The sequence below is a fragment of the Asterias amurensis genome, chromosome 13 (assembly GCF_032118995.1).
Source record: "Asterias amurensis chromosome 13, ASM3211899v1".
Lineage (NCBI taxonomy): Eukaryota > Metazoa > Echinodermata > Asteroidea > Forcipulatida > Asteriidae > Asterias > Asterias amurensis.
Genome location: NC_092660.1, coordinates 2,453,497 through 2,474,983, shown reverse-complemented (window position 1 = coordinate 2,474,983; position 21,487 = coordinate 2,453,497). Strand labels below are relative to the sequence as shown.

Sequence of the window (21,487 nt, the reverse complement as noted above, 5' to 3'; positions counted from 1 at the left end):
ACATTCATTTCACATAAAGACTAGACTTGACTCAAGTCCCAATCCCGTGCTAACCCCAGGAAACTAATGTTTTGTGATGCTCTGCATTTCAAACGCGTGCCGCATTCTCGGGACCACATTTTGACGACGAGCGCACACTGTACCGTCTATGCTACGTGTTGTTTTACAGTAAGTTGGGGTATATGCTTAGGGACCTCTCATACGAGTTGAATCAAGTCTACATGGATTCACGCAGTAAAATTCTATGTACATTGTTTGTAAAACATGCGCGCTGCTGAATGCAGACGACCAAGAGTGCCGCTGCTATAAATCGTAACCTCGGACCAATCAAAACAGGTACAGATATAGAAAGCTTATGTCACTACACGTTTATCCAATGAAATCAATGCATCCAATTAAATCACTGGTTCTGTAAGACCAGTATATCTGTATCATGGCGGATGGAGACAGGGGACCAGTCTTACTAGTATCGCGTTTCCAAAGAAATCAGCCAATGAGCAACTGACTTCCGAGGGTGCCCAACCCAAATGACGTCATTTGAATACAAAGGTCCATTGAGAACTAAAGAAAGTGAAATAATTTAATCTTAATAAATACAGTGAATTTAGTCTAATACGTAGACCTTCACGGCGGAAACATAGTATCTCCGTCGTGTTTTCTTTTTTTCGTCTTTTCGTGTAATAAGTTTTCGCATTTATTTTTTAGAAGTTTACAAAATGTTTATTAATTTTGACAGCTATATTGAAATAAACTCTTTGCAATAACAACACTGCTAAAAAGCAGTCAGCCCACTTTAACAATATTAAAATATACTATGTGCAATAATAACATGGCTTTTGTTCGACAGTAAGTCTGCTGAAGCATTTGTTTTTTTCTCGGCCTAATAAACTAAACTACCACCAAAATAATTTACTTCCACTTTAAAGCTGCTCACTTTACAATCATTTTATAAGGACGTTATTGAGTTGTCCCTTTCAACTTCTTGCATGGGCTGGAATGCAGGATTCCTGTAAGCAAAGAAAAGAAGCACATATTAACTCAATTTTCATGTCAACGGCTTGAAACCAGTCTATATTACTCCGGTATACCCACTACCTCTGTGTTATTGATTGCAGATCTAGCCTTTGCTCAAGACGAATAATGGCACCTACGTACGGTAATTGACTACCGTACGTAGTCAAATGCATTTATCCGCATTATTTCACCGTTATGAAGGTAAACCATAACTTACTTAGAAATGGCTTGAAACCAGTCTATACTACTCCCGGTATATATTTGAATATTTCCCATTGATGATAGTACTTCGAAGTGTAATGCTTCCGAAGATGAATTATACTATCCAATGTACTTCTTACCACGAACGTTTTTATTGCCATTAGTTTGCCGAATCATTACCAAGACCCTGTATAGACGATGTGACCTATGTTTACACCCAAACCGCCCTCTGTTGACAAAACACTACATACGTAGTTGCGTAGTCAAAGTAAGATTGCGTACACTTTCTAGCTGGCTGCCAAAACACAAAGGTTTTGCCCGGCGGTATGCGCGCGAATCATGTTATGGTATTCGTGTGACGTCAGAGGTCACATCGTCTATACACTGTTGTGTTATTGGCACTTTGGAGATGCAGTGATTGTCCGTAAAATGTAAATGTTTACTGATTTTAATAAGCAAGTACAAAATAACAATAACTGTCGCTTACCACGTTCCATCGGAAGAGAAAGATGTTGGTGTAAATCTCTCATAGACGCTGCCACCAGCATATTCATCTAAAAAGAAAAGACAAATCAACATCGCTTCGTTTAAATTATCTTTTAACAGAGGGCGCCCTAGGAAATCGCCAGGTTTATTACATAACATTAATTGTTCACTTACTGTGTAGATCTATCCGTCTGTCTGTCTTTTTGTGCTTTGAACCACTGAAATGGAATGAAAGAATAGTAATTAGATGTATTTGTGTTAAGGAACTAATAACGCTCAGCAGAAACTGCATACCTGCCAAAGGTCTATTAAGTTTATATTGTTTGTGACTGGTGCCCCACCCGTTGTTTGCTTATTATAGCATAGAAACTTCACAAGCAGTTTTTTTCTGCTTAATTAAATTGGGCCTATATGAGTTTGTTTGTAGACCTGTATGCAGTATGCGAATATAATGAACTAGCTTCATTGAGACAAATTCAAGAACTGACTCCGCGTGAGTACAGTTAATTACGATCCAATAAGCTAAAGAAGTAGTCCCAGCCTATTTCTATACCATCCGCTCGGGTAATAGTTAATATAAGCAGGACAGTTCTTTTCAGAACTGAGAAGTCTCCCGAACACCCGAACAATCTACTCCGCGGTAGTAGTAAACAATTCTCTAAGAACAAACTCTACCTGGCAAGCAGATACACACAGGTGTTACCGCAAACCAAACGTGATCTATGAATATTATTTGTTTTTACCCTACACCGATGTGTAAGAAACATTGTATACACAGTACTTTCCCGAGTAGTGATAAAAATCCACAGGCATATCACTTGGGTGGGATCCCAACCCACGACCTTTGTATTGGTCGAGTAGATGTCTTTATTACCACTAAATTACTCTTTATTACCACTTGAATAACATATTTTGTGTTATTTGTCACTTAGAGAAAGCATAGACTAATTTTGAGAAAGTTTTGATGATAAAATTGTTTTTATATTTGTATGGCACCATACTATTCCTAATTGCTCAACACGCCTGATTAGTTGTAGTCTTGGTCCAAGATGCCACTATCTCATACTCGTGATATCTCGACAGAGGGCGCGTTTTTCCTCTTAATTTAATTTCGCTTGAAGACTTTCTGTTGGATATCGAAAGAGAAGTGACTTGCCCAAAGCTAGCGGGCGATACGACGCGCTGCCCATTGTAGCGAGAATAGACTTGCCCAAAGCTAGCGGGCGATACGACGCGCTGCCAATGGTAGCGAGAATAGACTTGCCCAAAGCTAGCGGGCGATACGACGCGCTGCCAGTAGCGAGAATAGACTTGCCCAAAGTAGCGGTCAATACGGAGCACTGCTTGCGAAGGTCTTGAAACCACGATTTGTTGGAGCTCACCATTTGAATACAATCGAACCTAGCACTATCAGTACAAGAAGCGCCCCCACAGCAATCACCGCGATCAGCCATTCGTCTATGCCGCCGCCGGTAGGTGCCGCTGTTGTAGTAGGCGTAAGACTTGGCGCGAGGCTCACTGCGTATTGAAACGTCGGTCCCATGAAGTCTTCAAAGTAGGTCTGCTCCGCCGAGAGTGCGCTGAGGACCTTGTTGGGGTCGAGGGGTACCCCTGGTTCAGAGGATGTGACATCTCGTACCCACGTCACAATGTGAAGATCACTCCCGGTATTGAAGATAGAGATAAAGATGACGTCAGAGGTTCTGAAAGTCACGGGAAGTTTAAACAACAAAAGCTTGTTAGTGTGGTTTACTTTATCACAAAAAGCACTGTAATCAAAGTGAGACTTGGGGTCGATTTCACAAAGAGTTAGGACTAGTCCTAACTTAGGACTTGTCCTCGAAATAGTAAAAATGTATGGCTAGTCTTAAGTTTTGACGCGTATTAACTCGTCCTAACTCGAGATAAGATTAGTCTTAACTCTTAAGAAATCCCCCCTTGGAGCTGATAAATCGTGACGTCGTCATGAAATCTGTCCCATTAGCCACTGAGGATATAAATGTAAACGCTTGTACGAAACGCCATTGACCATTACCAGAAAGTGATCGGACTTCCTTTGGTCCCAGTGAGGGCGCTGTTGATATTTACCCAAACTCTGCAAACGTATCTCTTTGTTGATTTGGTGTATATCGATTGAGTACATTCGCAATGCCTGTTGCTAACTGGACTTGCATCATTGATGTAAACTGCAAAATAAAACAATATTTATTTTAGAAACAACAACCCTGGCGGATCTCAAGCCCTGTAACCCTTATCGTGATCGGTCTTATAAGTTATGACAGGATGATCTTATACACGGTGCCATACAAAACATGTGTATTTGAAGTGTCGTAGCCGAGCAGTAAAGAGCACTGAATTCAAACTCTGGTGTTTCTGATCAGCAGAGTTTGGGTTCGAATCCCCAAGTCGTGACACTTGTGTCCTTAAGCAAGACACTTAGCCATTGCTTCGTCCTTCGGATGGGACGTATATTTGTTGGTCATGCGTGTTGTGCAACGCATGTAAAATAACCCAGTGCACTTTATATCGAAAAGAGAAGAGGTTCGCCCCGGTGTTCCTGGCTGTGGTTGTTGAATGCTCCGTAGCACCTTGTAAACCCTCGTAAAGGTGCTAAATAATTGGGTCTCAGAATCCATCACTGCAATAACCTATCTTTCTGAAAGTTTGTATATACTCATCGCCTTGAGTACCTCGTTTGGTAGATACGTGCACTGTATAAGACTTCGATATTATTTTGTATTATTGTTAAAACAAACCGAGACAAGCACAACAGTCGCTCACCCATCCAACTGTCTGATCGAAGACGATAAAAAGTACAGCATCGCTAGAGCTATAAGCTGGAGTACTGACGGGCTCTCCTGTGTAATAAAAAAAAGACAAGATTGCAAGCTATCGTCATAAAAACTGATGAAGTACTAGGACTGTCGAAGTTTGGAAGATGTGGAGAACTTTGAGATTATCTCTTTCGAAATAAACACGCGTGCCAGCATGTTCATTGCTCTTTAAAGGCATGAACACATTTGGTAATTGCCAAAGACCAGTCTTCTCACCTGGTGTATCTCAACATATGCATAAAAAAACAAACCTGTGAAAATTTGAGCTTAACTGGTCGTCGAAGTTGCGAGAGAATAATGGAAGAAAAGGCACCCTGTGTGCTTTACAGATGCCTGAATTCGAGACCTCAGCTGAAGTCTCGAATTCAATTCAAATTTGTGTTTTGCACACTTGTACTATGAGAAACAATACTGCATAAAAAATTATGAGAACAATATATGACAACAACGTGACTTAATACAAATAACCCCTTTTTCCGAAATATTTTTTATGGTTTTATTGAACACTTACTGAGCAGAGGGGATACGAAAGGGCCTTTTTACATGCATCTAAATTTGTGCAACAAGGGTGTTTTTCTTTCGTTATTCTCTTGCAACTTCGATAACCAATTAAGTCACAAATTTCAGAGGCTTGATATTGTATGCATAATATGTTGGGATACATAAAGTGAGAATACTGGTCGTTGACAATTACCAAAGGTGTCCAGTGCCTATAACATGATCAATGGGGGGTGCCTTACCGGGATTCAGGGTGACACTGGCCGGGCCAACGCGCTCTAAGACCGTCACGGTGTTCAGTGCAGCTACGGTGACTGAGTAAACGGTGTTCTCCTGTACCATCGGAACTGTTACCTCAACTCTACTGATATTGCCGCCATTTACCATGAGAAATTCTAGAAACAAAATGTAAAAGAAATGTTAGTGTGTCAAACGCGTAGTTGTAGTGAACGTGTACCATCGGAACCGCCACTTCAACTCTACTGATATTGCCGCCATTTACCGTGAGAAATTCTAGAAACAAAATGTAAAAGAAATGTCAGTGTGTCAAACGCGTAGTTGTAGTGAACGAGTATTATGCACATTAAAATTAATCCGTGAAAGAAACTAAATTAAAACCTTGAGAAATTTTGTTCTTGTAAAATTAAATTAAGCCTGCTTAGAAGACGATTTCAATACATACAATGGCAAAATACTCCAAACCACCGTTTGTCGAATGCGAAATTCCTTCTTTTTTTGTAAGTGAAAACGAAAAAACTACGTCTTCATCCTGTTTTTATGAGAATTAGAAAATTGTTGAAGTAGTTCTTCAACGTTGTATAGGCGTCGTAAGAGGGTAGTACAGACATTGTTGAAAATGTTATCTTCAAATGGGTTAAAGGGTCTAGGTAACACAAAACACAATTTCCATAGATTTACATTAAACTTACACAGTTTGAAGCTAATGATAGTAGAAAGCTTCCCTTCAAATATTACTTGCTGAGGTGCTGTAGTTGTGAGATATTAGTAAAACATTGTCACGAATATAACTTCAGTTCTAGCATGTTTATAGCCTTGCTCAAGGCAGTCAAATTATTCACTCCGAAAAAGACCGCTGTTGTATAAAACCCACCCGTATTCACTCTGCGTAACATGGGCACGACACGGTGCCCCGTACACTATCCGCATGCGGTTAGTGGTACGAGTGCGATGACTTGTGTGAACAGTATTCGTACGATCTGACAGTGTGTATACGGGTGGGTCATGCGGTGTGATCGCACGCACCACAAACAGGGTATACGGGTGGGTTCACAGCGGCGTCTTTTCGGAACGAATAATGTGACTGCCTTGAGCAAGGCTAGCATGTTTATAATTCATCTTCATAGTTGAATTGATACAATGTATTTTCGTAGCATTTTTGTTTTACTAATTTCTCAAAAGCTACAGCACCTCTTCAGTTAATATTTTAATGGAATTTTTCTACCGTCATAATTTTCAAACCGTGTATAAGTTTAATGTAAATCTGAGGTGGACATTGTGTTTTGTGTCCAACAAAAAGTACCTAAAAAGTCATGCTTATTGGTCTATTGGTTGTCTCTGACTACTTATAGTTCAAACATAGCTATCTGAGCCTTGATATGTTGTTTACCCTCCATTGCTGATGGCGACTCTTTTTGGTAATACACGGTGTAACCAATGACGTCACAGTTGTCAGGAGAGGTGTCCCACGTGACCAGAAAGCTATCCGGTGTCGGTTCAATGGCTGCGACATTTCGAGCGTTCGCATCAGTTGGGAAAACTCCTGAACAGAAATAATTATATAATGTCGTTTGTTAGTTTCAGTGCTTTATTTCGAACGATGGCGAATAATCTTAACAACTATTGTATAACATTGTCTAGTTGGTAAGACAATGCAGTGTTCAAATAGAGCAGTGCACTGCTCTAGAATTACAAAGATAGTGGGTTCGAGTCACACCGCAGTAATAAAAGCCTTTGGTTTTTGTTTTCACTGAGCTCAGGTAAGTACTGAGTACACAGTGCTTACACACATCGGTGTAAGGGTAAAACCGAAATTAATTGTATAAATCCCATGATGCAAGAAATGTGTGAGGATTGTTTATTAATATTTTCCACTCTGGATTTGTTACAGTGATGCGTTGAAATAGGATTGGCGTAAAGGTTTTCCATAAACTTAACTAATTTTGCGTAATAATAAACAAATACGTTATGCTTGTAATTATCTCCTTGTCTACGGACCCTATATGCCCAGAATGCATTAGTGGTTTTAAAGATAGCTACAAACAAAGTTTAAGTTAATTTTACCCTCTTGTTGTTTTTCTTTAAAAAATATGTGCATTTTTTTTACTCTGACTGTAAGTTTATTTTAAATTATGAGTCCGTTAACACAATAGAAATATAGACCACCTGAGAACTACGAGATTCACAAGGTGACACAATATACAGCTGAACCGTGCCACATTAACACAAACAAAATTAAAACGTGCAGTTCAACCAGTCTGAACATCTGACGTCACACTTCGAGGCTCGTAAATTGCGTTAGAGATCTGCCTCGAGCCAAAGTCCATAATCACCTTTGAACTCGTATTCTTTCACATGGGTTTCATGGTTATGGAGATACGCAGTTAAATCTGACGTATATATAAAACCAACACTGTATAGACAGGGGACCAGTCTACGGTTCAATTCAATTGTTTGTGCAGGATTTGTCTTACTATTGTCGACGACTTCACAGATGAAAAACTTCCTATCGTCACAAACCGCTGGTCTGATCTCAGCCTCGCCGTCCCCTTGTACACCGACGAGGTACCCACAGTCCCCGGTACCCACCATGGGCTCTTCACCTGGCCAGAGGGGTTTCTGCCAATCTACTGTCGGTTGGCAATCCACCCATCTCCAGACGCCCTCTACCGACACATCGTAATAACCTGCAATGGAAACAACTCTTGTTATCGACAAAGCTATCGGATATTGCACATATAACCACAGTTTGGTCATGTGCTCGTCATCTGGCCAGAGGGGTTTCTGCCAATCAGCTGTTGATTGGCAATCCACCCAACTCCAGACGCCCTCTACCGACACACCGTAACAACCGGCAATGGAGGAAACCTGTTTTTATTATCGCCGTAGCTATCAGACACTGCAAAAATACACACTCGACCTACCTATCCACCACATTTGACCTGGATTGACCTCTTCCATCCTCCTAACCAGGTACTTCAACTCATCCTCGTCGTCGACGATGACAATATCTCCATCCTCGATCCCACGGCATCGTCCCCTTGCTGAGGCCCACGTGTCGGTACCATTATAAAAAAAGTAGCAAGAGTGATCACCGGGGCCCTCCTCGAAACCTGATGGGCAACCTGGGAACGAGGGCAAATTTGGACACAGGGAATAGTTATAGTTTTACAGTCTCAACGTTTCGTTCGATTAAACAATTTTTAAAGGTAAGAAACTTAGTAACACAAATCGTCATCAGAGTTGGTTCTTATGTACACTGGTCTTGTCGACGTTTCGACTACCCTGCTCTAGCAAGTCTGAAGACCTTACATTGTATCTAAATATAGTTAACTAAGATGTCAACAAGCACCTTTTGAAAGGAATGATTTTTAAAAATGAAGACATTTTGAACTCGTGGTTTGGTTAGTTTACCCCATGGAGTAGTGATATCCACGGGCCCGATTTGTTCGAGTTCCTCTACAGTCGTAAGAGCAGCGACCCCGATGGAGTAGTCAGTCTCTTTAGCTAACCCTGATAGGATCACTGAGCTTACATCTCCACCGTTAATAAACACCCAGTCTGTTGAAAGAAAAATACAACCAACGAGGATATTCAGAATTCTTTGCTGTATTTATTCTGGTTGTAACGCCAAGGACTACCAGAAAAGCGAACGCAATCACCTTGCTAGACAAGAAGCCAATGGAGAGAAGACAAGGAAGGGAGTATAGTTTTATATACTGAAAGAAAACACCAACTCAGTCTCTTGAAAGAAAATAACTTGTTACAAAGGTATGTTATACATTTCTTCAAATCACATCAAATCTCTCCATGTGTCTCACGATTGAAATACGGAAAAGCAACCCAGACCTCAACTCGACTAAAATATTTCAGGAAAATCCTACCTAGGTTATCCTTGTCAGACGTTGAGCTGTAGTACACCCTGTAACCAATGACGTCACAGGCAAACATGGAGACATCCCACGTTACTTCAACACTGAATGACGTCACAGCAATGGCGGTCAGGTTACTCGGCTTGGTATCTTCCTTGGTGAAATCTTACAATGGGACGAAAACAGACTTGTTAAGTTTGCGTTACAAGAAAAGAGCTTCTAAATTCTACTTTAAAATGGTTCCGTTTTATCTCGTGAAGAATTACCTTTAGGAGACACTTCGCAGATGAACAGAAATCTCTGGTCGCAGATTTGACCTCTGAGATGACCCGTGTTTCCTTGCATCGTTGCGCAATCATCGGGTTCCGCTGGTTCCCCTGGTGCCCAGAGAGTACTTTGCCAGTCGTTGGTGTCGCCGCAATCTACCCACTTCCATGAACCCTCGACAGATACATCGGTGTAACCTGGGTTGAAACGATAAGTCGGTTATAGTACTGGTTTGAAAGGACAAGCCGGTTATAAAACCTGGTTTACGTGGTTACCATTTACTTGTGGCGTAACCCTTATAACGGATGCATGGAGATTAGCCTGGTTTAGAACTATAGCTAACTGCTATAATAATACCTCGCGCGCCAAGTAACTTGCTTTGGAACGCTTAGACTGGTTTAACGAGATGAATTGGGGTTTTGGAATGTTGTTGAGCCTGCAATCTCGCTTGCTGCATCATCTCCGGGACTGTCTGAGTTAGGACAACCTTTGAATGTTCACTTACCAATCCACCAAGTCTCATTAGGTGCGATTGACTCTGTCCGGTTCAAGATGTACTCTAACTCGTCTGGGCTATCAATGATCAACAAATCACTGCCGTAGCTCTTGCACCAGTTCCTATGGCTATACCACATGTCTCGTTCTTCAGACTGGAACCAATAGCAAGAATGATTGGTAGGACCCTCCTCGAAACCTGACGGGCAACCTTGGGACGAGGACAGAAATGAGCAAAATGGACACAGGGAATAGTTAAAGTCTCGTTGGATTCCACATTTTCAAAGTAACGTACTTACAGAAACCGTCATCAGAAATGGTTCTAATATACACTGGTCTTGTCGACGTTTCGACTACCCTGCTCCAGCAAGTATGAAGACATTACATTGTATCTAATTAAAGTTAACTAAGGTGTCAAAAAGCATCTTTTGAAGTGAATGATTTTTAAAAAACAAAGACATTTTGATCTCGTGGTTTGGTTTAGTTACCCCATGGAGTAGTGACGGCCACGGGCCCGGTTTGTTCGAGTTCCTCTACAGTCGTAAGAGCAGCGACCCCGATGGTGTAGTCAGTCTCTTTAGCTAACCCTGACAGGACCATTGAGCTTACATCTCCACCGTTAATAAACACCCAGTCTGTTGAAAGAAAAATACAACCGAAGAGGATATTGAGAATGTTGTAACGCCAAGGACTACCAGAAAAGCGAACTCAATCACTGTGCTAGCCAAGAAACCAATGGAGAGAATACAAGGAAGGAAGTTTTAGTTATATGTTGAAAGAAAAAACCAACTCATAAGAAAACAACTTGTTACGATGATTTTAGTCAAACATTTCTTCAAATCATATCAAATCTCTTCATGTGTCTCACACTATCGACTTCTGGGCGACAAAAGCAACCCATACCTCAACCCGACAAAAATGTTTCAGGAAGGAAAATCCTACCTTGGTTGTCCTTGTCAGACGTTGAGTTGTAGTACACCCTGTAACCAATGACATCACAGGCAAACATGGAGACATCCCACGTTACTTCAACACTGAATGACGTCAAAGCAATGGCGGTCAAGTTACTCGGCTTGGTATCTTCCTTGGTGAAATCTTACATTGGGACGAAAACAGACTTGTTATGTTTGCGTTACAAAAAAAAGCTTCTGAATTCTATTTTAGGTGTTTCCGTTTTATCTCGTGAAGAATTACCTTTGGGAGACACTTCGCAGATGAACAAAAATCTCTGGTCGCAGATTTGACCTCTGAGATGACCCGTGTTTCCTTGCAGCGTTGCGCAATCATCGGATTCCGCTGGTTCCCCTGGTGCCCAGTCAGTACTTTGCCAGTCGTTGGTGTCGCCGCAATCTACCCACTTCCATGAACCCTCGACAGATACATCGGTGTAACCTGGGTTAAAACGATAAGCCGGTTATAGTACTGGTTTGAAAGGACAAGCCGGTTATAAAACCTGGTTTACGTGGTTACCATTTGTCACGGAGTGATATAAGTTTTTTAAAGAATTACTTAAGGTTCCTCAGTTTGCTGGCCGTTATGTATAATACAGGAAGAAACAAGGTTTTAAATAGTTATGGCCAAAGCGCCGCAATCATGACTTGGCATTTTCTTTTCATTGTGTTGAAGTTCTGTAAAGGTTAGTAAACTTTTGGGGCAGTTTAAAGGTTCTGATTGGCCAAGAAGGCATCAGACCAATAGTTCTTTTATTGTAAAGGTTTGGAATGCGTGCAAGTCACGAGATCTTACAGCGGGAAGTTATTTTGTGTTAATTTAGGGGGAACAGAAATTTAGGTGTGTCACTTTGCATTTTGAGATTCCCGAGGAGAGGACTCTGTCAGCCTCGACGATCGAGTTATTGAGAACTCCTGTATTTTGCTTATGGGTTATTGAGAGCCCTAAGTATACAGTCATCCAGCCTTAGTTGCTGAGTTTTTGCAAAAGCAGTTTATTCTGGCGAGTGAGACACACCGAAATTTTGTTGAAGAAATCCGCCACTGTAGAAACCAGGATCGACAAATCGACCTGTAAGTAGCTATTGATAATGTTATTTATTTCATAGAGATTGTGTTAATGAATTTCAGTTTTGTTGTATTTAATTGTGGAACTTCTTCTCAATAGAACTGTGATTTACTTTGATTTAATTGTTCGAGGAAGTCGTGAAAAGAAAGTTTTGTACATAGCATTGATTTGAATTTATGCGTTAAAGATGGAAGTGCGTTGTCGAACTTCCGTAAAGAAAACATTGATCATAAGTTGATAATGTGTTATTTTACTTTAAGTTTTGTAAATGTAGATTTGGGTTTATTTGCTTATTGCAGGGTTTTTCCCGCAAGGGTTAAAACACCACACTTGAAGTTGATGTGCTAAACTGAGGGCTAACAGAAGGCCGGGCAGAGATACGACCCAGTGCCAAAGACTAATCTAAACTTAAAGAATACTGGGAAGACGTGATGGGAGTGATGTTAAACTAGGAACCGAAAGAGACACACAGAGAGAGCAAGAGAAGATTGTAATATTAACCGGCAACCATTATTGAAAGTCATTGATAGGACAACGTTTATTTTATTAATTTTGTGAAGACACACTTAATGTAAATTGTAAATAAATCTGTATATTTTCTTGTAAATACAAACTTGTTTCCCTTGCCTTCAATTCTCTGTTTGTCCAACAACTACCGAAGGTCATGGCCGCCGAGGTCGGGGAAAGACTCGGGACATGACACCATTTACGTGTGGCGTAACCCTTAACGGATGCATGGAGAATAGCCGGATTTAGGACTACTGCTATAAAAATACCTTGCACTTAAAGTAACTTGGTTTGAAACGATTAGACTGGTTTAACGAGGTGAATTGGGTTTTTGGAATGTTGTTGAGCCTGAAATCTCGCTTGCTGCATCATCCCCGTGTCTGTGTATGAGTTAGGACTACCTTTGAATGTTCACTTACCAATCCACCAAGTCTCATTAGGTGCGATTGACTCTGTCCGGTTCAAGATGTACTCTAACTCGTTGGGGCTATCAATGATCAACAAATCACTGCCGTAGCTCTTGCACCAGTTCCTATGGCTATACCACATGTCTCGTTCTTCAGACTGGAACCAATAGCAAGAACGATTGCCATAACCCTCCTCGAAACCTGACGGGCAACCTGGGGACGAGGACAGAAATGAGCAAAATGGACACAGGGAATAGTTAAAGTCTCGTTGGATTCCACATTTTCAAAGTAACGTACTTACAGAAACCGTCATCAGAAATGGTTCTAATGTACACTGGTCTTGTCGACGTTTCGACTACCCTGCTCCAGCAAGTATGAAGACATTTGACTCACATTACATTGTATCTAATTAAAGTTAACTAAGATGTCAAAAAGCATCTTTTGAAGTGAATGATTTTTAAAAATGAAGACATTTTGATCTCATGGTTTGGTTTAGTTACCCCATGGAGTAGTGACGGCCACGGGGCCGATTTGTTCGAGTTCCTCCACAGTCCTAAGAGCAGCGACCCCAATGGAGTAGTCAGTCTCTTTAGCTAACCCTGACAGTATCACTGAGCTTACATCTCCACCGTTAATAAACACCCAGTCTGTTGAAAGAAAAATACAACCGAAGAGGATATTGAGAATTCTTTGTTGTATTTATTCTGGTTGTAACGCCAAGGACTACCAGAAAAGCGAACTCAATCACCTTGCTAGACAAGAAACCAATGGAGAGAAGACAAGGAAGGGAGTATAGTTTTATATATTGAAAGAAAACACCAACTCAGTATCTTGAAAGAAAATAACTTATTTCAAAGATATAAGTTATACATTTCTTCAAATCACATCAAGTCTCTCCACGTGCCTCACACAATCGACTTTTGTAATACGGAAAAGCAACCCAGACCTCAACTCGACTAAAATATTTCAGGAAGGAAAATCCTACCTTGGTTGTCCTTGTCAGACGTTGAGTTGTAGTACACCCTGTAACCAATGACGTCACAGGCAAACATAGAGACATCCCACGTTACTTCAACACTGAAAGACGTCACAGCAATGGCGGTCAAGTTACTCGGCTTGGTATCTTCCTTGGTGAAATCTTACAATGGGACGAAAACAGACTTGTCAAGTTTGCGTTACAAGAAAAAACTTCTAAGTTCTATTTTAAAATGGTTCCGTTTTATCTCGTGAAGAATTACCTTTAGGAGACACTTTGCAGATAAACAGAAATCTCTGGTCGCAGATTTGACCTCTGAGATGACCCGTGTTTCCTTGCAGCGTTGCGCAATCATCGGGTTCCGCTGGTTCCCCTGGTGCCCAGAGAGTACTTTGCCAGTCGTTGGTGTCACCACAATCTACCCACTTCCATGAACCCTCGACAGATACATCGGTGTAACCTGGGTTAAAACGATAAGCCGTTTGTAGTAGTGGTGTGAAAGGACAAGCCGGTTATAAAACCGGGTTTACATGGTTACCATTTACTTGTGTCGTAACCTTTAACGGATGCATGGAGAATAGCCTGGTTTAGGTCTAAAGCTAATTACTATAATACCTTGCACGTAAAGTAACTTGGTTTGAAACGATTAGACTGGTTTAACGAGGTGAATTGGGTTTATGGAATATTGTTGAGCCTGAAATCGCGCTTGCTGCATCATCCCCGTGTCTGTGTATGAGTTAGGACTACCTTTGAATGTTCACTTACCAATCCACCAAGTCTCATTAGGTGCGATTGACTCTGTCCGGTTTAAGATGTACTCTAACTCGTCTGGGCTATCAATGATCAACAAATCACTGCCGTAGCTCTTGCACCAGTTCCTATGGCTATACCACATGTCTCGTTCCTCGGACTGGAACCAATAGCAAGACCCGTTAAGTCCAGGCACATGCCACCCCGGACACGAACCTTTAGAGATATAGTACAAACAACTGTTACAAAGCTCAGTAAAACTCCACCAAAATGTATGGCAGTACAGTGAATCTTTTATGGGATCTACCCTGTACATCTTTAATGGGTATTTGAACAGCGAATAACGATGTTGCTTTTTAGATATTGGATATTGGACATTCCTGTAGGTTTGTACAGTGAATGACTATACCTTGTACATCGATATGGATATTGGACATTTACACAATATGTTTGTACAGTGAATGTCTACCTTGTACATCAATATTGTATATTGAACATTCGCATAGTTTGTACAGTGAATGTCTACCTTGTACATTGATACTGGATAATATTTGGTCATACAAAAAGTTAATACCTGTTTATACTTCATGGAAAATAACAAAAATGATCTTACCTAACCATACTGATGCTGGCCCTACCAGGTCTAACTCCTGATGATCAGTCTTCATTGCAGCTACGTAAATCTGCCACCACATGTCCGGCGTGAGAGGTAGATACACCTCCGTTGAGTTTCCACCGTCTATCTGAACGGAGCCTGATCAGTATAGAGGAAAGAAGAAAACACAATCTCAGTGGGATTGACAATGAGGTAGAAACTAGAACAGAACCTCAACGTTTAATCTGTCGGTGGGACGTAAAGCCGTTGGTCCCGTGTGTTAAAGCGCACGTTAAATAACCCCGTGCACTACTCTCAGTGGGACTGACAACGTGCGAGGGTTTATCTGTCTATAAGAAGCTAGAAGTACCTGACACAATACCTCCACATTTCGTTCTCCGGATGGGACGTAAAGCCGTTGGTCCCGTCTGTTGTGTAACGCACGTTAAAGAACACAGTGCACTTAAAGGAAAGAGAAAGGGATCACCCGGTGTTCCTGGTCTGATCGGCTGCACATTGCGCAACAGAATCGTGTAAACTGTTAGTTTCACAAGTGCTTTGTTAAGGACGTATGTATCACACTTCAAATATAGCCCAACATACATTACAAGTATTAACTTCTCGACTTGTGCAATTCATAATGATAGACGTTAAACGTTAGAGAGATTGCCTGTTGTTGCCAGTTTGGCATTCGTATCCCACAGTGGGAGTTTGCAGAGTTGTGACGGGAAGATTACCTGAACAAACAAGCAAACGGCGACGCCATGGTTCACATTGTCTTTCGTGCATTATCTCTTAAAGTCCATTGTTTATTAAATATTAATAGTTATACATGCACCTTCGAAGGATTTGTGAACGCTTTGAAACAAATCTCACCATTTGTTTGTGAGTTGCCATAATGTTCATAGTAAACTCTGTAACCGATGACGTCACAGTTGTACTGCGAAACGTCCCACGTCACGTGAGCTATGGTGTCATTCACTTTCGTTGCGGCCACATTTCTTGCGTTGGTATCATCATCTGAAAATCCTGCAAAGATGGGTACAAAGTCAGTGTTGAGGCTTTTTGTGGCGGTAGATGGCAAGGTTTGCAACCTTGACAAAAGAAATCTTCGAAGCCATTGGTTCATGTGTGTTGTGTATGTGAAGCAAGTAAAATAACCAAGTGCAATTATCGTAAAGAGGAAAGGTTCGCCTTGGAGACCCTGGTTTTATTGGCTGCATATTGCGCCACAGCACAGCACATTGCAAACCATAATACTTGGTGCTATTTAGTAAGGAGTTGATCCCACAAGTCAAACGTAAAACCACATAAGCCGAAATCAAAGAATTGTTATTTGCCTACCGAAATGTTGAAGCGCTTGAGCGTCACTAAAGTAACGGATATGGGCGCTATAATAAGTCACTATTATTATACTCTATAATAACCATTAGGTTTGCCTTTTTACCTTTGGTAGATATTTCACATATGAATTTATATTCTCGGCTGCACTGATAGTCCGCCAGTTTCTGCGGGACCGCCTGGTACGCACCGCAATCTTCAATGCCGTTGTTGGGCTGGTTTGGAGCCCACAAAGATTGGTTGAAGAGACCGGTGCAGTTAATCCACTCCCACGTTCCCTCGACGGATAGGTCTGTAAATCCTATTGCAACAAAACACAATCGTAAGAGGAATGTTTTAAAGCCTCAAGACAAAGATACAGTAGGCATTTCTTTACGGAACTTAACTCGTCCTAATAGTCACGTTAGGAAGAGTTTGGTGAAAACGACAGCAGGAGTGTCACCAAGTGGCGGACATGCGCGATATTTGATGAGCAAATATCACAGATCTATAAGTTTCGACAAATAATTGATTGATTTTTGGCATGCAGTTCACAGCCTATCTATAAATTTAAATCATATACTTCATTATATCATGTTTACTTCTATTATCAGCAAGGCATCATATCGGCAGGTGAAGTACCCTTCAGTGTTTTTTATTGCGGTTTTTATTGCACTGATGTGGCCATTTTATCTAAGCATTCATAGATAAGAGTATTTCTGTCTGAATGCAGTTTTGTTTTATACCTATAACTAAATATAAAATCGTTTACTTTACGAGCAATCTTGTCACATCATGCAGCTAGCACATGAAAGTTTTTAGATTTCATAGAGGCTTTGGTAAAGAATATTTAAAAAAAACACTGTTTTGTTCACCGATCGGCACACGTCTATTTAAGGCACTGGACACTATGGTAATTAATATTGGTAAATTTTTAGCGTACAAACTTACTCGGTAACAAGCAATAGAGAGCTGTATACAACTTTGTAAGAAACGGCTCCCTCTGAAGTAACAACGTTTTTGAGAGAAGTTATTTCTCACTGAATTTGATTTTGTTGAGGTCTCGAATTCAAGCATCCGAAAGCACACCACTTGTGTGACAAGTGTTTTGTTTTCTTCCATTATTCTCTCGCAACTTCGACGACCAATTGAGTTCGAATGTTCACAAGTTTGTTTTTGAATGCATATGTTGAGATACACCAAGTGAGAAGACTGGTCTTTGACAATTACCAAATGTTCCGATACAAACTGACAACCTAAAGGCGTTTAGCTTGTAGGCTACGTCTACTACCTGTCCATAATCACATTTGGTACATATATTATGCAGGCTGCATTATGCAGACTTAACTAATTAAACGAAAATGCAGCTGCCAAACACCACCTCGGACCAATCAAAACACAGAACGTTTGTCCAATGAAATCATTGAATCCAATTAAATCACTGGGTCTGTAAACCCAATACCTGTCTTTCAAGGACCAGTCTACTTTGTGACAACTTGACAAGCAGGCATATAGGCCCCTTTCAAAACCACGGCTTCGGCTCCAGATTCGGCTCAGGCTAGCTTGGCCCTGCGGTTGTTTTGACAATTGCGCGTGCTTGGCGTACGTGCTTATAGTCTGGGCTTCAGACGAAAGAATGGAGCCTGAAGCCGAATCTAAAGCCGAAGCCCTGGTTTCGCAAAGGGCCTTAGTACCAAACTTACCTATCCACCATATCCCACTTGTGATACGGTGCTTAATGTACTCCAGTTCGTCACTGTTGTTAATAACGAGCAGATCAGAGTCCGGTGTATCGGTGCAGTTATTCCTAGCGATGCTCCATGCTACTGCATTTGTCTCGAATAAATAACATCCCCCATCGTAGCCCACTTCGTATCCCTCAGGGCAAACATCTATAAATTGAGTCACATTTGTATAACCAAAGAGAGGGGGTAAAATTGTGGTTAATTTAGGTTAAAAACAATACATGATCAGTTATTGTTAAAAATGATTTTAGGCTTTGCATGGTAAGGAATCAATATATTATATTTGGTTTGCGGTAACCCCATGTGTGTATCTACTTGCCAGGTAGAGTTTGTTCTTGGAGAACCGTCTTGCTTTAATTATATTTTACTCCCGCGGAGTAGATTTATCGGACTGTTCCGGAGGCTTCTCAGTTCTGAAATGAAAAGTCCTGCGTTTTTACTTCATGGGCGGAAGGTATAGAAAATTGGCTGGGACTACTACTTTAGCTTATAGGATCGTTATTAACGGCAGTACCGCGAAGAGAATACTGGTATTTGACAATTACCAAAGAAATCAAGTACCTTTAATAAATCGAGGTAATACTCTTCTAAAGTCCACTAGGAAAACCTTCATTAAAAAGAAGGGTGCGTCTAGACAGAATTTGATAGAATAATCATTGTGTGTTCTACAAAAGCATTCGTAAAACAATACCTAACACTGTAACAAAAAATAGTCAAAACAACGCTAATTAGTCGTACGAGACATAAGCAGTAGTTAGTCCAACTAATCCACACCAAAAAATAAATATAAACCAGTTATGAATTCAAAAGAGTAGAAACTTGTTTCTTACCCGAGGTGTCTACAGCCGAAAATCCATTGCAGAATACCAACATGCATGTTAAGACGTGGGCCACAAATAAATACATTGGTTTAATTGAGGAAAGATAAATCAAAGACGACAGTAGGCTAAACCAAAATACAAAAGTATCCTGAAATCATGCTCTAAAGCAATCACAGACGGTTGACTATACCTTACTGGTTCATATAAAGCATGTAGTGGTGTCATTATATCAGCATATATTTATGTACATATCTATTATTACGATGTGTTGGTAGTTTGCATGGCGTGGATTTTGGACTTTGCATTCGGGGAACCAAATCTGCCCTTATCGCGCTATGAACAAGTTTGCACAGAACCATGATAGCATCACTTTGCAACCATCCTCGTTATTTGATAACGTAAACGTGAACTTGGTAACCTATATATTTTTCAAGAATGTTGGGTTTATCACTGACATAACACTGATTTTCTTGTGTTAAAGGCACTGGACACTATTGGTAATTACTCAAACTAATTGTTAGCATATTAACTTATTTGGTTAATAGTAACGGAGAGCTGTTGGTAGTATAAAATATTGTGAGAAGCGGCTCCCTCTGCAACGAGGTAGTTTTTGAGATAGAAGTAATTTCTCACAAAATATTTGAATCGAATTCGCGAGCTCAGCTGAGGGTTCGAACTCAAGCATCTGAAAGCACACAACTTGTGCGACAATTTCTTGCATTATTCTTCGCAACTTCAACAAGAAAGAGGCGATTTCTTATTCAAATTATTAAAAGGCTTTAAGCATCTGGAAGCACATACATTTGTGCAAAGGGTGTTTTTCTTTCATTTTCTCTTGCAACTTCACTGACCAATTGAACCTAAATTTTCACCGGATACGCCAGGTGAGAATACTGGTCTTTGACCATATCAATCGTTTCCAGTGTCTTTAACGGGCTTACTTCGGTGGCCGTGTATGACATCCAACATTGACCGCAAATATTGACGTCAAATGTTACGACTCATGTACTAGAGTTTACAAAGTTTTAGCTTCATTCGTCGTCAAATTTTTTTGACATATTATTGTGAAAATTACAGAACGGTGTTTTCAGGAGAGTCGCGTGAAAACCATTGATAAAAACACGTTGTACATGCTAAAATAATGTTCGTTTCCTGAGACAAAAACTATTTTCGTGATATTGTTTTACTCATTTCTCAAAAACGACAGCAACTCAGCAAGTAATACTTTAAGGGAAGCTTTCTACCATCATTATCTTCAAAGTTTATTGTAAATATGTGGACGTTGTGTTTTGTGTCATACTAAAAGTATCCAAACCCCCTTAAAACAAATGTTTCATGTTTCATTTTGGTCAATAAAGTGGGTGTGTTCGTTTAGCTTCCCTGGGTTGACCCTGGGTTGACCCCGCGAGGCTCACTCGGGGAGCCCCTGACAAGAGCTTCGAACCATTACGCACCCTCTCGTAGTGACGTCATGCACCTGGGGCCAGCCCCAAGTGACCCACTCCACAAGCAGGGCACTTGGGGCTGACCCGGGTGAGCCACTGGAATGACGTCAAATCTATATAAACATACCGGGGGCAGACCGGGGTCGACCCAGGGAAGTTAATCGAACGCACCCAATGCAATGACTTATAACTACCGAAGAGACTGATACTGTTGTGACGTCAGAGGACTTGTATAAGTTTAACATAATCATAGTTAATTTGCATATACTGTGCTCATTTTCCCATTTAGACGGTTCTTTTGTTGATAACTTTGTATTAATACCCACGGTACCCAGTTCTGGAATGCGTAAAGTGGTACAACACATCAGTGCAGATAAAGGGACCGGTGGTCACAATTTCATCTACGAGGCGAAGCCCTTTTTCTTTCTGAATTTACTTCTGGTTCGTGTCCAGCCCAAGCTCGCTGCACCTCAAGTCTCATGTAAGTCTGATTTCTATTATCCCCTCATTTGGTCATTTTTAGCCTTTTCTGAAAAGTCTCAATCAAAATAATGTACCAGTAAATTGAAACGAAGAGCATATCTGTCGTTATGTATTAAAACAAAATCGGTGCAACTCAAATTTTAAAAAGAGAAATGTGTACGTAAAAAATGGCTTCAAAAACAGAGAAAACAAATCACAAAAACACGGCAAATTTCCCCGTTATGAATGTCGGCAACAGTCCCCAATTAGTATGTATTGATAGATTATTTCATATTCTACCTGGAAATGTTAAAAACGAGACCGGATCGTACCTAGTCTGGTCAGGATACATTGATTTCCACCGTTAATCCAAAACTCCCATTACGAAAAAAAATCAACATTAGACAGCGTGGTTTTCCTGCACGGGTGGTTGGCTAACGATGACATCATCGACGAATATGGCAGCAAGCTGTTTTTCGTTGGCATGGTAAAAGCGCCTTTCTATGAGCTCAGTGAGGATCAGCTCATTCATCCCA

At 40.8% G+C, this 21,487-nt stretch overlaps 1 protein-coding gene across 4 annotated transcripts; it reads right to left on the bottom strand.

The window, feature by feature from the left end:
- Window positions 1–345: 345 nt before the first annotated feature.
- On the bottom strand, window positions 346–19,241 carry LOC139946046 (macrophage mannose receptor 1-like). Of its 4 annotated transcripts, XM_071943631.1 has the most exons (27): window positions 19,054–19,241; window positions 18,182–18,370; window positions 16,606–16,800; window positions 16,035–16,187; window positions 15,177–15,317; window positions 14,579–14,779; window positions 14,076–14,273; window positions 13,823–13,975; window positions 13,338–13,484; window positions 12,850–13,050; window positions 11,099–11,296; window positions 10,847–10,999; window positions 10,393–10,539; window positions 9,915–10,115; window positions 9,409–9,606; window positions 9,155–9,307; window positions 8,685–8,831; window positions 8,195–8,395; window positions 7,745–7,957; window positions 6,661–6,813; window positions 5,276–5,428; window positions 4,483–4,559; window positions 3,790–3,887; window positions 3,084–3,404; window positions 1,876–1,919; window positions 1,703–1,769; window positions 346–1,007 (listed from the first exon to the last, which is right to left on the bottom strand). In XM_071943631.1, the coding sequence occupies exons 1-27, from the start codon at window positions 19,127–19,129 to the stop codon at window positions 947–949; spliced, it is 4,239 nt and encodes a 1,412-aa protein (XP_071799732.1). In that variant the 5' UTR covers window positions 19,130–19,241; the 3' UTR covers window positions 346–946. The 4 variants fall into 4 exon arrangements, with proteins under 4 accessions (XP_071799732.1, XP_071799733.1, XP_071799736.1 ...); XM_071943632.1 differs by lacking the exon at window positions 14,579–14,779; XM_071943635.1 differs by lacking the exons at window positions 16,035–16,187; window positions 16,606–16,800; window positions 18,182–18,370; window positions 19,054–19,241 and adding an exon at window positions 15,896–15,982.
- Window positions 19,242–21,487: the final 2,246 nt, after the last annotated feature.

Coding starts and splice junctions, on each gene's coding strand:
- LOC139946046 (XM_071943631.1), bottom strand. CDS start 19,129: ATGTATTTATTTGTGGCCCACGTCTTAACATGCATGTTGGTATTCTGC. Junction 14,780..15,176: donor GCCAGCATCAGTATGGTTAG/GTAAGATCATTT, acceptor ATATCTCTAAAG/GTTCGTGTCCGGGGTGGCAT. Junction 9,607..9,914: donor TAATGAGACTTGGTGGATTG/GTAAGTGAACAT, acceptor GTTTCAACCCAG/GTTACACCGATGTATCTGTC.